General features: G+C 48.8%; 1 protein-coding gene across 1 annotated transcript in view; it reads right to left on the reverse strand.

Annotated features, from left to right (window-relative positions):
* Nucleotides 1-1,432: 1,432 nt before the first annotated feature.
* The window catches only part of MEGF9 (multiple EGF like domains 9), a 48,151-nt gene continuing 32,470 nt past the window's right edge, over nucleotides 1,433-17,113 (reverse strand). Inside the window, exons 3-6 of the mRNA XM_064393266.1 lie at nucleotides 14,491-14,630; nucleotides 11,021-11,164; nucleotides 9,860-10,132; nucleotides 1,433-6,283 (exon numbers count right to left, since the gene is read on the reverse strand). Coding sequence (XP_064249336.1) covers nucleotides 5,829-6,283; nucleotides 9,860-10,132; nucleotides 11,021-11,164; nucleotides 14,491-14,630 — 1,012 coding nt within the window. The 3' untranslated portion in view covers nucleotides 1,433-5,828. The remainder of the gene's footprint in view (nucleotides 6,284-9,859; nucleotides 10,133-11,020; nucleotides 11,165-14,490; nucleotides 14,631-17,113) is intronic.

Here is a 17,113-nt window from a genome sequence, read left to right on the forward strand (position 1 = left end):
GAGCAACTTGGTCTAGTTGGTGTCCCTGCCCATGGCAGGAGGGGAAATGAGATGATCTTTTAGGTTCTTTCCAACCCAAACCATTCTGTGGTCCTATGATTCTATGTATACACACAGGCAGGATGGAAAATTTCCCTGGGAAATGTACTGCACTGTCCCGTTTTACGAGCTGCAGTAGCACCAGGAAGCTGCAAGGGGCAGAAGGGGCTGGGAAATGTGTTGTTTAGAAACACTTAACAACTTGCCTTCGGATAATCTGCTTAATGTTGTTTAACCTTAAATTCATTAGTAGCACATTTGGGGAGATTACACTAAAGCCTCATGCCAGGAAGCCTTGTTGGAGCTTTCCTCCTTCTCAAGGCAGCCTGAGATGCTTCCCACCTCAGGCAGAGTCCTAAAGGGAGTCTGGGAAAGGAGGGCAGTGGTGGGGCTGAGCTGAGCAGGACGGGAGCCAGCTGCTGGCTGTGCTGGCACAAGGAGGGCTGATGTCACCACCAGCTGAACACGGGTCCCCCTCACCCTCCTGTCCTCACTCCCTGCTCTGGGGACCTGGTTCAGACTCAGCGCTGCCTCCTCCTCACACAGCTCACAGCAAGATTCTTCCCAAGTTAAGTCATGCACGATCCAACTGCTCTGCTAATGCAAATCAGGTCTCAATAAACTCCCTCGAATTTCAGCAGTGTGGCCCTTCCTTACACAGCTCTGGCTCAAATGCCTGAATGAACACTTAAAACCATGTGCTCGCTCAGTGTATGAAGCCTTACCTCTCCAAGTTCTTTGCTTAATAAGGGCTGAAGAGTCACACACAGCGTTCACCAAAAAAAGAGCCTTTAGCAGTTGTGTTTGCAAAACAAAATCAATTTTCTAACTCTGCCAAGTGAGAAGGAAATGCAAGTTTTCCACGGGCCCCTCTGCAAACACTCCCAGAACTGATGCCACAGATGTGCATTTCAGAGTTTCTGTAACAAAAATGGCCTTTGAAAGACATCTGTGGTCATGAAGAAAAATCTGATACAATATCCTCATCCCATTTCCAGCTCTGCTCTGAGGGTTTCCCTGTTAGTGATTCACACCTCTGACAAAATGTGTCCATGTGAATGATACAGAAAACAGTGGGAAAACAGTCATTGCCTGTGGAGCTCCCAAACACAGCTGAGGGCTGGGATGGTTCATAGCAGACACAGGAGATCAGAGGGCTCATTTTTTAGCTGGATTTTCCGACACAGAATGTCAACTGTGCTTATGAATATCTGTGATAGAAAACATTTTTGTGCCTTGGTTCTCATCTTGAATACAGGGGCATAATGAAGGAATAATTCTCTTGGAACAAATGTTATTACTGGGATGAGATTGGATTCAATCCTTTCTGTCACTGGGAAGACTCCTGCTGAAATTCAATGAACAAAAACACAAATGCAAAAATCCAAGTGGCATAGATACAAATTATATACATTTATTTTTATTCATTTTAAATAACATTCTTCTGTATAAATTCTGACATATATTCAAATCATACACTTTTTTTTCTTTTTAGAAATGCATTTGTAAGCATAGCATAAGCTTGGGAGATGCCGTATTTGGATGTAGAGTGAGACTGATGGGTTTCAGATGGGAGCAAGTACAACTTTTAAGGCCCACATTTTTCTTATTTTAATCCATTCCTGTGACACATAAAGAGCAGAGTCCTGTGGGAGCTCACTCTAAAACTTCACTCTAAAGAGAAAACTATTTTTATATCCCTTATTTAAAGGAGACTGTGCAAACTTTCTGCCACATTTACATTGCCTGTAACTCTGAAGAGGATGATGCTGCACAGCAGTGGTTAACTGGCCCAGGATACCTGAAGGATGCTGGATATATCGCCTCCTCTTTCCTAAATGCCTGCTAAGTTTGCTCAGCCTGGTCCAAGGGAATTTTATCATTCCAGTGGCTGACATCTCCTGACAGCTCCCCAGGGCTAGTGCTCCTCATAGCTATTTCCAGCTACAGTGGTCCACGAGGTTGGAGATATCTCTCCTCATTAGCCCAACCACTTTTCTGCATGTCTGTTGCACTCCCAGTGCTCCCCCAAGCTGGGAGCCCTGCAGGCTGCCCCGAGCCCTGCCCCACCCCAGCTCTGTGCCCTTCATCTGCTCCTTCTGTCCCTCTGCCTTTACTGCCAGGCTGGGCTCACCCCAGCCAGGCCAGCTGGGCCCTCACCCTGCCAGGGACAGTGCCTGGAGCTGCTTTCCCACATCCACCAGCCCTGTCACACCCCCTCTGCTCTGAGCTGCTGTCCCCTGCCACGAGTGCCCTTCTCTGTGACAGCCCAGCCCCGCAGCTGGGCAGCATTCCCAGGCACAAGGTGCTACACGTGTACCTGGATGGCCACCTCAGCCCCACAGGTCACCAAGATGCCCTCCCCTGGCCTCGCTGGCTGCTCAGCTGGGCCTCAAAAGAGCCCTGAGAGTCCACTTCTGGTTCTCCTGCCCTTACCCACCCTCAGGACAAACCTCAGCACGTGCGGAGCCTCAGACGAGCGATGACACGCAGCATGGTGCTGGTGGCACCAGTACCTGGCACAAGCGTTTGAGCTCTGCCACCCCTCCAGGTACAACCCAGCCCAAGGTGACTGGAGACAGAACCAGCTCAGCCTCTTCCTCCCCTCCTGTGGTGCCAGGGGAACTGATAAGAGCACGAGCAATCTGATCTCACATCACCAAAGGCAAACAAGAAGCTGTTTATTCCTTCCCTGCTGAGGCACTGATCTCCTTTTATTACTGTTGCTCCTGTGTGCCCAGGCCTGGGTGGCAGGAGGTGTCATTCTGCCATTTGACAAGCACGGTGCCAGTGCCACATCCTCACGGTGCTCCCTGTTCAGGAACATCCTGTGCCTTCCAAATCTGGGCAGCCAGGTCCCCCCTGCCCAACCAAGCTTCCCATCACGTTTCCAGGCTGTCTCCATCCCTTCATCCAGCTGTGCAATCCACAGGCAGCAGCTGTCCCGCCCTGCAGGGCATCCTGACTCCTCCTCCCAAACACAAAGCCTTTGGATTACTTTGGAGGTCAGAAGCAGCCCAGGTGCCAACACCTCCTGTGCTGTGGCAGGCAGGGACCAGGAGGGCTCAGCACCTGAGCCCACGCTCTGCTTGAGCAGATGGTCCCTACTTCTACAGAGAGACAAAATCCAAGCCTGTTCCTGTTACAAAGCAGCCCACAGTCACAGCAAAATTTAAGGAAGAGGTGTTTTGTGGCAGAGATTAAAAAATCTGCTAAAGTATTTTAGAAACATTAAAGTGAACAACCTGTCCTTTGATTTGCTTGCTAGCATCAGTCTCAGAAGCCAGCACTTCCTAAATTACCTTTCCTCACCCCATGAAGTGACCAAGTGCAACTGTATTGCTAGATCAGCAATAATTACAACTTCCAGGAAATTTTCTGTTTTGGCACCACCCTGCTCTTTAAAAGTTTGATGAGTAACTCAAGGATTAGCAATATCCAGCTTTTCTCCTCCAGTCCTCCCCCGTTTTATAGCTAAAAGTAACACTGTTCTGAATGACATGAGCCAGATTTGTTACCTGAATATGGGACCTCACCCTGGCCCACTGCAGGCAACAGGAGCTTTTCCATCAGTTTTATTCCATCAGCTTTTTTCCATCACCTTGGGCCTATATGCAATTCCATATTCTGCCCTCACCATTTCCCTTGGTCATCCTCAACAATTTTCATTCTGATTTGCCATGCCTCAAATTTAAATCAGACAGCAAGTTATTCTAGGCAGAAATGGCATCTTTGAGCATGTGTTTGAATCACCTATTTCCCCCCTGCCAAGTTTCCAGATATAAGAGAAACCTCCTCACAGTACCAAAAAACAAATAAATAACCAACATGTTCTCCCTGCCATTTCTCATCTGGAGAAACATTCACATTTTCCTGGCTCAGAGGATACAGCCACCAGCTTCTGTATCACCATTGCCCCACACAGACAGCAACGCAGCTGCAGCTCTGAAGATGAGCAACAGGGGGGGAAATATTTGTTTCTTGGCCCATTTCCATGCAGTAGTTTGATTTCCAGGGTGGGACAGGTGGCACAGGGAGCACAGCCCCTGCCCTGAGGCACACACTGCAGGTACCAACCCAGGACCTCCATGGTGGGACCTCCCTGTGCCACCTGTGAGTTGTTCTCTCTGCTGACAGCCCACCAGCCTCTCACCAAAACCAGGGGAATCTGTAAAACCTGTTCCCTGCAGTGTTTTTTTAACAGCTGATTCCCCATCACCACCTTGTGCTGCTTTAAATTCTGAAAGCATCTGTGCCCTTTTACCTTCTGAGCCTCGAAGCGCACATCGGGTCCTGCGAGCTCTTCATCCCAAAGCTGTTTCCACCCAAATCCAGGAGACCTTTGGCCCTCAGGAGGCATGGGGGCTGAGCTCAGCCCTCCAGCACATCCCCCCTGCCATGTCAGCTCAGCAAGGATGGCAGAGGGATCTCTCCACACAATGAGCACCCACTTGGGAGAACCTCAGCGAAGGAGCCCAGGCTCTCAGAGTGATTGTGACAGTGTATTTGCATTTTGTAGAGAGAATGAACAGCAAGGAATACATTGGTGCATCCAATTTTTGGACACCTACTCAGCCCTAGTCATGGCAACACTGGTATTCACTCTGTATTTGAAGGAATGGCAAAATTTGACAGATACAAGTAGGGAGCACTCACATTTTCTCTAAAAAAGAAGTTATTCAATGACAGTGGAAGAAAAGCTTTAAGCAGTTGGTGTTTGCCAGAGGCCCAGCTCCAACAATATTGCCATCTCATTTACAGTATTTTAAACAATCCTCATGATTTTTTTCTTTTTTAAACAACGTCACTAACCGCTGTACAATTAAAACCTAGAGGATAAAACATGACCTGGGGAGTGGGGGAGGTCGGGGAGGGGCTCATGGTTTTGTTGTTGGGGATTTTTTGGTTGGTCAGTTGGTTGCTTGTCTTTTTTACAAATAATTACAAATACAATTCCAAGAAGATATATTACATTTTATATACAGAACACACCATTTCTATCAGGGTAGGGTATTAAGCCTGGCTTTTATTTTTACATGGCAACCCTGAGATGTCTTGTCGTCTTCCCTTGCACAGAAACTATACAAGTTCATTAACTCCTTCTAGAAAAAAATGGATTGCTACGTCTTAATAGCATCATCACCCTGTATAAATATTCAGAAAGGGAAGAGCTTAGTCTCTTCCCTAACTCAAGTGTTCTTAGGACTTTTTTCCCATTTCCCTGCTTAATGGGAACAGATAATGGTGACTTTTTCAGTGTGCAACTCACTCCTCCTACTTGCCTTTTGGTAGTACAGTGAACAATTACTTCCCTTTTTTTTTGTTCTCCTTTTCAAATAAGTTTTTGTCAGGAATGAAGATGATGCCTTTCCAAAGATCTGTTTCCTGAAATTCCACTGTTAATTCATGAGCTACTTCTCAAACTAAAGGATGAAGACACAAGGGTTGGGTTGGCTGGAAACCAAGTAGCTTCTGACTCCTCATCGGGTTCTGCTCTCTCCACCCCACCACCTCTTCATAAAAAAAGTTTCAATTCAGCACAATCCAGTTTATAACAACAGTGAATTCTATGGATCTTTATGGAGAACACTGAATGCATTTCACCACACTACCTGAAATTCAGGGGTACTGCACTATCTTCTGTTCACCTGCAAGCTACAGCACGCCTTGCACCAGAGAGCATCTGAAGAGCAAATTCCTCTGCGTGGAGCCTTGGCACGGATCCTGACACCCCTTCCACAAGCCCTGCCACTTTTTGAGAAGCAAACTTTGGAATAGCTGGATGACTTCTAAGCTTTATAATTATGCATGGGAGTCGTCAGCGTGAGCTGTCCATTGGGGGCCACCTCATTGCCATCATCTTCCAGCAGCCCCGACACGTCAGCGTTGGGAATGCTGTCGTGGTAGCTGCTGAAGCTGATGTTGTCCTCTTTGAGTTCAATGGTCCAAAAGGGAGCGTTAAGTTTTCTGTTCTGATACTCACGGTACATGTAGACAGCACCCACAAAGCCCATTAGTAGGACCACAACAATGATGATCACTGTCAAAATAATGATGTTAAACTGAGTCCATGAAACATCTGCGAAAGCAGAGGTGCTGTTGTCAGAGGAGCTTATAGGAAATATTGTCTGTAGAGTTGTCGGTGACAAAGTACTGTTTAGCACTGCCGTGGAAAAGGATGTGGCCTTGGTGGTATTTGGAGCTGAAGTTGTAAACTCCCTTGGTTCTGGGCCAAGAGTGGCTTCTACAAAACAAATTAAAAAATTATCAATAAGAAAATCTGCTGAGCTGAAAATCAACCACAAACATAAGAGATTTGACATTTATATCACAGTTATTATGATAATTAAGGCTGCACTGCTAAACTGGTATTTTTTCAAAGCAGTTTAAAAAATGTCTGTCCAGGGTTGTGTGGGGGTTTTTTAAATATAATTCTGTGTGCTAAGTGTCCATGGACTACAGGACTGCTCTGACAAGTCTGGTGCTGAGGGACAGGTGCAGCAGTCACGATTCAGGGTTCAATACATGACAATGATTCATGATTCAATGATGACAGCAAGTCCCAGTCCAGCTCCTGTTCAGACCAGGAAAATGAGGCTTTACCAAGCTCAGCAAGTTTGGACTCTGAACCAACGCGTCCCTTGGTGTCTGTGTGGGCTGCACACTCACACACAGCAACTCCAGCAGCTTAAACCCTTCACAACCAGTGCACCAGATGTAGGACTTTGTTCTCAGTATTATTATTTCTGCCCTACTTGTACAAACAAGAAGATCAAAACTGAAAAAATCAACTAGTGGGTTCAGTGTTCACACCACTTTAGGTAAAAGGGCAAAATAACCTCAGTTCTGCTTTTGAATGAAGTCACACACAAGCCACATGGAGATCCCCAGTCCACACAGCCATAAGCAGGAGATCACCAAATCACAACAAAAAGACTGTGGATGTCCTTCAGAAGCTTTTGAACCCAGCAGAGGCCAGCTGGAATCCTGGTTTGGCTTCAGCTGCTGGCATAGGTGCCCACAGGAAAGATCAGAACATGGGAACTACCAGACTGTGCTCTGGCTTTTCCTAAATAGCCAAGAACCTTGCTTGCTTCCAACAGCCATGGGACAAACTTCCTTCTCAGTTCAGGAGTCAGGTTAACCTTGAGATCTCAGAAGTGGGATGTGAATTCATTATGCCTGCATCAAACCTGCTGAGCTACAGGCCTCAGACAGCACCAGAAATCTGTAGTATTAAGCTCACAAATGTAGCTAATAAAGCATTTCCTCACATGAATAACCTGATCTATTTTAGATTCTCAAGTTCAGGCAACAGGAACACTCCACAAGCTGAAGCCTCAATCAGCCAGAATGTTCTCTGCACCTATTGCTCCACAGGACTCTCTGCATCCTCTTTCCCACTCTCTTCCTGCCAACAGAAAAGCAACTTCATTTTAAATCCGTGTACAGCTGCAGCAATTACAGCTGATGGTGCCATGCTGTACAGATCCAGCTTCCAGCTCTCCTGAACATCTACTAATTATGACTGAGGAGGAGAGTCACTTCCGAAGGACTAATTTTGCACTAAGCTGCATCTCCAATGGCAACAGGAGCTGGAAATATTCAGCACATGTCCTGCCACGGGCCCTCAGGGGAACTCCCACAAGTTAACTTTGGGCTGTCACATTCCCAGTTCAGGCAGAGAAAGAAATTCCTCTGGAAGGGGCACCACACACCTGACTGAGGTTCTGCTCAGAGTCCTCTCCCTGCAGCAGCTCCTCTGTTCCCTACAGCTCCTGCCTCAGGCTGATAAGGACACAGGATGCTGAATGCCAGAAGGCATTTCTCTATGGCATGACAGGCAAAATTTTGCAATAGGAAGCAACATGACAGGAGCAAGAAGTTCCTGGAAAACCTCTGGCTTTGGGAAAAGGGCATGAGGAATTCAGTCATCCTTTCCAAATTCCTTCACCAACACTCAATCCCTGGCAAAGCTGTAAGTAGGGAAAAAACAGAACCGAGACAATGGCTGATTCACCAGCAAGGAAACAGCACTTTTCTGGGCTTTATGTGTGAGTCAGCATCAGCTCAGGGCTGGCACGGAGGCCTGGGGTGAAGACATTTCCTGGCGCTGCCAGGAACGTCACGGTGAAGTGCCGGCTCTGGCCCCGGGCCGTGACACGGCGCTGCCTGTTCCGCTCCCGGGGCCCTGCCAGCCCTCCAGATGTCCCAGAGCAGCTCCTTGAGAGCAGCAGCTGCTCACTCAATGGGCTGCTTTGGCAGCTTTGACAGGAGCCTCAGATCCAGCTGCTTGATTGAAGCGCCGGCTCGGCAGAGCTGCTGCTGCCTCCTGCAGTGGAGAGCTCTGGCAGGAGGCCAGTGCCCGGTCCCGGGGAGGCTGCAGTGCTTGGCTGGGTGGCACAGAGCCACAGTGCACCAGTGTGAGTCCCTGCTGTGCCACCCCACAGCAGCAGGAGCACCAACTGCTCTGGGGCTGAAAACACTCACTCTGGACCTTTCAATATCCTCTCTATCTGCCTTGAAAGCACCAGAGTCCTGGTCAGGCTTAAGACTCTGGATGGCCCCTGTGGATACATGAGCTTTGCCCAGGCTGTACAGAACCTGCTGGCTCATTTCACCTGTGACCACTGAAACACAGCCTGGGTGATGATTTCACTCCAGAAGCCACTCAAATGCACAGGTGATTTATGAAAATCTTAACCTAAAACAAGTTAATGCTCAGTAACTTCAGCATGTCAGTTTTTACACAATTTTTGTTTAAGGAACTGGAAAGAAGCTGGACATCTTTTTAATTGCTCAATAAAAAAGGGAAAACATAAGTGTGAGGGAGAAAGGAAAGCTCAAGGAGCATGTCCCAGCCCCCTTGAAAGGGAACAGGCTTTTCCCACATCAGGAACTGGCTACAACAATGCCATTAAAATAAAAGAGAATGGTGAAAACTGCAAGTACCCAAGGAAAGCCATACACACAGATTTTAATGGAGCAAGGTCATGTGGATCCTTGCACAAAGCCAGAGCTGTACAGGGGCAGGTAATGGATGAACTGATGCAAAAGTGCCATTTCCAGCCCTGTTACAGCTAATGAGCATGCAACTTTGTTGTAGTGATCATCTCCCTGAGCAGGGAAGGACTCCGTGATTACACACCCAGTGAGCAGCACACGAGTGAAAACCACATTAGCTCCTGATGGAAGATCTGAATTGGATCTCTGTCCATGACAAGGACAAATTTGTGCCTAAATACTTCCCTGAACTCTGGGTTTTTTCATCTCATACATCACACTGGTAATGTTTCCATGCATGGTATGAACATCCACCATGAAAACCAACCTCCAGAAAACCACTGAAGGAGCAACTCCAGAACCATTTTCTCTCATTCTACATTAAATACACTACAAATGGACTGGGTTTTTTTCCAGCTTGGTCACTAGCAGTGCCTGCCAGGGTCTGGAATCAGGGTGGTCACAGAGCTGACTCTAAACCACCCTTCAAGGCCAGCAGGCACCAACAACTGTGTGCTGGAATTGGAGGTGGGGGAGTCCCTGTCCCCCTGGATGTGTTTAAAAAAATCCTGGATGTGGCACTCAGTGCCATGGTTTAATTGAGGAGGAGGTGTTAGGTCATAGGTTGGACTAGATGATCCTTAAGGCCATTTCCAACCTAGTTCATTCTTTGATTCTGTTACAAAGATCTGGTTTTCTTCTCTGCACCAGAGGCCAGATGAATCTAAACTAACAAAAACAATTAAAACCATTCCCTCTCCAACCTTCGGCCAGCTGCACAGTGAGCCTTGACACTGACTTGGGCAGCACTTTTTACCTTTCCTGGTGCAGTTGGTGCCCTCGGAGTCCCTGCTGTAGCCCTCCTCACACAGCTCACAGTGGAAGCCCGTGGTGTGGTAGAGGCAGCCGATGCACTCGCCGCTGTCGGGCCGGCACACGCTGGGGGACAGCGCGGGGTCCACGTTCCCGTTGCACTCACACCTCGTGCAGATGCTGTCTGAGTTGTAGTAGCCCTTGTCACACTGGTTGCAGTTGAGGCCAGTGTACCCTGGTTTGCACTTGTCACACCTCGGGATGCTCTCGCCAGGCTCTGGAGAACACAGAAAGCAAAGCAGGGATGGGCCACAGCCCCTCGCAGAGACACCCGTGCTGTGGGGTTTGTTCTGTGGGAACTGACCACAAGGCACCCTGACAAAAATCACTGGCCACCAAGTATTGATAATCTCAAATTCTGAGCTGAAAACAAAACATCTGACTTCAACATCTTCTCTGTTAGTAGGGGAAAAAACAGCTTTGAGGAGTTCTGATGCCTTGTACCAACCTCACAGAGCAAACTCAGCACGTTGCTAAGGAAATAGATTATTATTCCTGAACATTTCCATCTCAAACAGGCAATTTCAGAGAACAGCTGGAACTATATCAGGGATGCTTGCAATCCAAAGGAACTTTTGGGCCTATACAAAGCCAGAAGCAGCTTGCTTGCAAAACTGATTAGGGAAATATCAAAAAAAGTCTCAGATATGACTATTACAGCTCTGACTTGTCTCAGTTATGTTGGGGAATCTCTGCATGGAGTCCCATGGAGATGTTCAGAAGCAGGCTCAGAAGTATGGAGGGCTACATGGCACTGCTGAGCACCTCCTGCCCCCCTCCTGGCTGCCACGAGCTCAGCAGCTTCTCTGCAAAACTCTGCAGGCTGTTCAGAGCAGACTGCAGCAACACACTGAGAGCTGGAACCAGACTTTAAGATCCCTTCCAAGCCAAACCATTTTTTGATTCTGATCCCTCCCCTGCACAGCTGCTCTCACAGGAGGCAACACAAGCACCAGGGACCCATCACAGCAGGTGCTGCTTCCAGTGCCCACAAACAGGAGCTCCACAGGCTATAAAACACCTTGGGCTGACGCACTCTGAGGGGCAATTTAACTGAGGAGAGCAGCCTTCATTATGAGGAATTAGACCAAAAGAAGAGCCTCACGTAAGTGGCAGGTGCCAGTGGATGCCACAGTGGAGCAGGGGCAGTGCTGGCAGCCGTGGGCAGGCTGGGTGCTCCGATAGAAACCCTCCTTGCAGAGCTCACAGTGCTTCCCCTCCGTGTTCTCCTGGCAGTCCAGGCAGGTGCCTGAGGAGCAGAGAGGAGAACAAGCAAACATTCAGCAGCAGGAACTGGAGCAGAACATTTAGAGCAAGAATCCACGTGGAACACACTCAATTATCAGAGCTCACAGGTGGTTTTGGATGCCCTCTGGCCAAAACATGATCCTGGCCTCTTATGACCTTCTGATGCTCATCCCCTCGTTCCACACATACACAGATAATGGGAAAAAGCAGGTGGCCCCAGCAGAGGCCCCACAGCTCACCACTAAAAGGTCACTGCAGGTAAACACAAGTTATCAGTGTTAAAATTCTCCTCAAGGAAAGCAGTTTCAGTTTGCATTTATACCAGCAGTGAGATGGAACACTGGTGCTGAAAGTCCCCCACTCTCATGAGGGGTCCCTGAGGTTTATACCTTTAGTTTTTTCTGTGCAGCCTCTTCCTGTCCACCTGGGCTGGTGCTCAGGGGTGAGGACATGCCACTGCCCTGCTTTGGGGGCAGGCAGCTCCATCTTACCAGTGTGGCTCCAGCTCCTGCACCCCAGGACAAGGCAGCAGCAGTCAGTGACCTTCCCAGAGAAGCAGAGAAGGGGGGGCTCACGGGAGCCACCTGCCCTTCCTGGGGAAGCCCCTGAATCAGAAACTCGACGTGCCGTGGCTTCACAGACGCCGTCCCCTAATGGCCTCCAAACTGCATTTTGATACCACTGTGACCCAGAAGAAAAATCTCCTTAGTTACAAAAGCACAGCCTCTATATAAAGCCCATCCATCACCAGGAACATGCTGTAATTCAGCTGGCTCCTTGGTGAGGTGGCAGGGAGCTGAGGGAAGATTGGATTAAATCCTATGTACCAGAGTCTGCAAAGGCAGCAGCCCTTTCTACAAACTGGGGTGGCCCAGAGCAGTGGGAGAGCAGGGACAGATCCACTGAGCTGACCCAGCAGTGCTGCTGGGGGATGGGCAAGTCTCATATCAACATCAACCACAGGAAAAAATCCTGACTGAGGTTTGTGCTGACTGTTATAAAGACTACAGCAGATTTTCTTATTAATATCAGAACAGTTTGGCTCCCTCACAAGCCCGACACGGCTGCTGCTCCTCAATTCCCACAGTGATGACTCCACAGCCAAGCATCCCCCGGCAGCCTGGCATGTCCTTGCAGCCAGCCCTGCTGCCAAGGGCAGGAAGCAAACCCAGGAAGTGGCTGATTCACCCACCCAGCAGGGCCCTGCCAGCACCCCTTGCTCAGCGTCACCTCCCACACACTGTTTGCTCTTCCCTCAGCAGCCTGTCAGGCACGAGCCAGTGGTTTTTGTGGGAGAGATGTCAGGTTTAGAAGGGAAAATTATCTGCTATGCTTGGTTTCTCCAGCTGCAAACCTGGATCAATTGTTTCAGAGGGATGGGTGTCTTGAACAGGGAAGTTCATCTGCCTGGTCACAGCAAGGCTGCCTTGGACAGTGCTCCCCAGGCACTGACAGGGGCATAAATCTGGAATCACACCTGTGTGGCCTTGGTCACCTCAGCACCAATGTCTTTCCCATCAGCAGAAATCACCCACATCCATCTCACCAGCCCTGCAAATGGCTGTTTCCCTGAGTCAGCAGGCTGCTCAGCCAGGCAGAGCAGGCACAGGCATGCAACCAGGTATCACTGTGGAGAGCCTTAATAATTAATAGCACTTCTCATCCTGATAATGCCCTCGGGAAGGATCAGACCTCACAGGACCCCAACTGGGAAGCACCAGCCCACCTCAGTGCAGACACACCACGGAGTACAAGGGTTGTGGCAGAGGAAGTGCTGTCAGCTGGGGAGCTCCTGCTGCCCAAGTTATTTATTTATGCCCAGTAATTTTAAGTATTCCTCCTGGCCAGAGTGATGCCAAGCAGGAGCTGACTGCAGAGCCAGCAGAGGGAGCCCAAAGTATAGCATTAATGGGAAAAAACTTTGAAAATTGGACAAAGGCTACACAGAATTGATGTAAAGCTGGGGAGGTCACACAGAGTGCAGTCTCTAGAGCAGGCATCCGATCTAATTCTTAATCAACTTCTCTGTTCTGGTTTTGTTTGGTTCCCTCAGCCACAGCAGCATAAAGTTTCTGTCAAATCAACAACAGGTCATTAAGCAAAATGAGGGGTTTTCATTGCAATGCTGTGGGCAGCAGTGGGCAATCCCAGCAGGAAGAGCAGCCCCATCCCAGGAGCAAGGTCTGTGCTGGGTTTTCTTTGATAAACTGAGAGCAGGAGGAACACTGAAGGGAAAAAAGGAAGAGCAGATTATCCTCCTCCTTCACAAAACCCACACACCCAGCTCCAAATCAGTCAGACAGCTGATGTGTGCACAGCTTTAGTGTCAGCCTTGTATCCCTCAGTGCTGCTAGGACATAAGCACACAGAATCCAGCATGGGAGTGAATGCAGTAATTCATCCTCAAGGGAACGCAGGAATTCACCCCCAAGGAACGCAGAGCCAGTGCCCACGGACCAGGGCATTCCTCTGCTGCAAACACACAGCCCTTGAGGGAACACACGGGCACAAACTGCCCAGAAATACCTGATTTCATGAGCTCTGCCTCTCCACCAACAAATTCTGCAACACTACTTTTAATTATCACCCCTTTCAAAGCTCCTGGATGAATATTACAGAACTACCTTTCAGCCTGAAGTTTTGAGGAGAATTTGGAATCTGAAGTGAGTGCTGTGGCTGAAGTGGGGGTTGTGCAGGCAGCCCCAGAACAGTGCTCCTCCAGGATCCCTCCTTCCAGGTGAGATGGCAAAGCAATTAGGCTCTCCCTGCTCTCCCATAAGCTGTTCAAGCACAGGTGCCTCAACATTTGCATTCCATCAACATCCATGTGAGAGAGAGTCAAAGAAATAATCAAGGAAAATTAACAAGGCCGATTTATAAGAAGTGGGCAGTATTAATTAGATGCTGGCAGTTTTTAGCAGCTCTAATCCTGTTATCTGTGGCAGCAAGTCCCCTTACGTCAGTGCCAGCACAGGGTATGTTTCCAGGTAAACAGCAGCTAAACAAAAGGTCTTTAAAAGCCCATGTTGTGTGTTTGTGTAAGTGCAGAGAACAATAGAGCCCCAGTTTTTGATACAGGCTGCTGAGTTAGGGCTCTGCACTGCAGCCTGGGCTAAAGCACACAGCCTTCATTGCCCTCCTTCAAAGGAGACCAATGCCAACCTTGCATTTCCATTTCAGCTTTAAGACAAAGATTTTGGGTACACAAGGCAAAAAGATGTAGATGAAGGGGATAAGAGCAAAGTGTGTTAAATGAGAACAGAGAAACCAGAGACAGAGGGGGCAGGTGAAGTGAGCACCCCCATGGTGACAAGAGGACATCATCACCTGTGGAGCTGTCGCAGGTGTGGGAGAGGTTGTTGCACTGGCAGGGCTCACACGTGGTCTCGTTGAACCTGAAGTAGCCCTCGCTGCACCGGTCACACTTCAGGCCCGTGACACCAGCTTTGCACTGGCACTGCCCAGAGCTGCAGAGGGAAAAACAAACAGTGAGATCAGGCTCTGCTGGGAGGCATCCAAGGTACAAACCTGCAGGCAGGGCTTGGGACTCCCTTTTGTCCTTTCTGCTGGAAGCAGGACATGAAACCCAGGGGCGACCATTCCCAAAAAGTGATGGGCACTTCAAGAAAGGATGAGTGTCTGCCAAGCCAGTTGCCCTGACAGCAATTTCAGCTGGGCACCAGAAATCATTGCTCATTCCAGAAAGCCTTGGCCCAGAGCCATTCCCTTGCATCAGCCCCAGCAGATGCTCCCACAGCCCCTCTGGAGTCCCTGCTCCACCTGCACCAGCCCTGGGTCCTGCAGGACACTGGCACACCCATGGTCTGTGCCTGAACCATCCCAGAGCACCCACGTGGGTCACCCTCTCCCCTCCACATAGTGCTGAGCAGCACCTCCCAGATTTTTGTGTGAGCAGACAATTCCCTGCTCACCACCTGCTCTGCTGGCTCCCCTGGGAGCTGGGGCAGCAGCTCATGTGTCCTGCTTGGCTCCAGCCAGGGCAGGTGTCAGCCACCTGCACTCCCTCCTCTTCTCCTCCATGATCCCATTTATCCCTTCCCCATCTCCATGGACACCTGGGCAAGGCCCCTCTCTCCAGCTGAATTCTACCCAGCAAAGGCAGGGAGACAAGAGAGGGTTTTCCTGTCCCCAGCAGAGGCTTCCACTCCAGCTGACCCAGACAGGAGCTGTTTACTTGGGCACAGTGTGACTGCAGGGAGGGTGGAGCTCTGCACTGTGAACACAGAGGGCATTGCTGGTGGCTGCCATGAGCAAACAAATACCAGGAGCTATAAAAAGCAAAGGTTACCCTCATTCCTTTGGTTTTCTGTGCCACTCTCTCCACACAGAGGCTTCCAACGCTTTGCTTTCATAACAGACTTCATACACTGGCAGCATTTAGCTCAACTCCCAGAGGAATCACAGGAATGGATAAATGCTCCTTCCCATCCAGCCTGGGCACAGCCACTGCTGGAGGTGGCTCATCCCACCTGCACACTGGGACAGCCAAGCCAAGGCACAGAGAGCACCCAGTGCCTCTGCACATCCTGACAGCCCTGGGGGACCTGCAGGAACCAGGACAGCAACCCAAATAAACAGCACTGGTGCCCTCCAGGTGATGGATTTACCTGCACTGGGGGTGATACAGACAGAGCCACAGACAGCCCTTCCATGCTGCATCACCCTCTGAGCTCTCCCCTGTGTGACCTCCACCCTGTTCAAACACCTTTTAAACACCTTTGAAATGCCTTTTCAAATCAGCATTTCAGGGCTCACTGTGCCTGCACAAAGCTCATCCATTGTTCCCTCTCTCCTCCTGGAAAGACTGAGCAAGGCACAATTTGCTCCTAAAAGCCTCCAGAAAAATCTGCTGATTAAAACTAATAGATGTTTGATGCACTGTTGATGTGTTGTTTTTAACTAAAACGCAGTAGATTGTGATGTTTTGGACAAGACATTGCTTCTGTTAGAAATTAGCATAATTCAGTATTTCTGTTTGTTTGCTTACCAAAGGAAAAGGAACTACTCACCAAAATACAGCCCTCAGCCCAAGGGGCTACACAATTAAATACCTGCAGAATCTGAAATCTCAAGCATATTTAATTGCCTGATTACAAGAAGAAGAAAGAAATATGATGTTTCCTTGCTCTCCAGGCCATTATCTGGAAGTGCAGCGGGCAGATGCAGAATTCAAAGGCATGCTGGTAAGCAGCTCAGTATGTTTGGCTGGTAAGCAGCTCAGAATGTTTGACTTTTAAAGAGCTTTTCACAAGACCCAACATTAATCCAAACGTTGTCACAGTGTTTAAAATAAGCGCAAACAAAAAGCAGCTTTTTATTATTTGCTCCTGACTGCTACTGCTATTCTTGTAAGAGGGCAGGGACAGGCAGGGAAAAGCATGTGCTACGGGGAGGAAAATGTGATGTTTAGCCTGAAAACACATCTTTTGGGCATGCAGCATGTGAGCAGGGTTTTGTAGGATCAAGCATTTGAGCTGCATCATCTTCACCCTGGAGTTCTGAGAGCTCTGCTTGACTCCCTCGTGTCCCTGCTCCAGCCTTTTTCTCAATGACACCCTCCTCTTCCTCCCTGCTTCCACACAGACTCCCATTTCATTTCTTTCAAGGAGGTTTATTTCCCCAGTGACCCTGCTGGAGCTCAATTCAGCATTTTGGGGCACAGTTCCTTGATTTTACTCGTTAGTTTAGAAATAACAGGAAAGAAAGCTTAAAAAAGAAAGGAAAAAAAAAAAGGACTGTTTGGAAAGTTTGGTTTGAATGGCTCTTGAACAGACCTTTTCTCAACATGTTACACATGGCACAGAGCCAAGTCCTGCATGTGCAAGAATTAAATCACTCAGCAAATATAAAGCTTTGCCTGTGGTCATTGCTTCCACAGAATAAAGCCCCCTTACAACACTCCTTTTTATAGCTCCAGCCCAGCAAAGTC

The sequence above is a fragment of the Passer domesticus genome, chromosome 18 (genome assembly GCF_036417665.1).
Source record: "Passer domesticus isolate bPasDom1 chromosome 18, bPasDom1.hap1, whole genome shotgun sequence".
NCBI lineage: Eukaryota > Metazoa > Chordata > Aves > Passeriformes > Passeridae > Passer > Passer domesticus.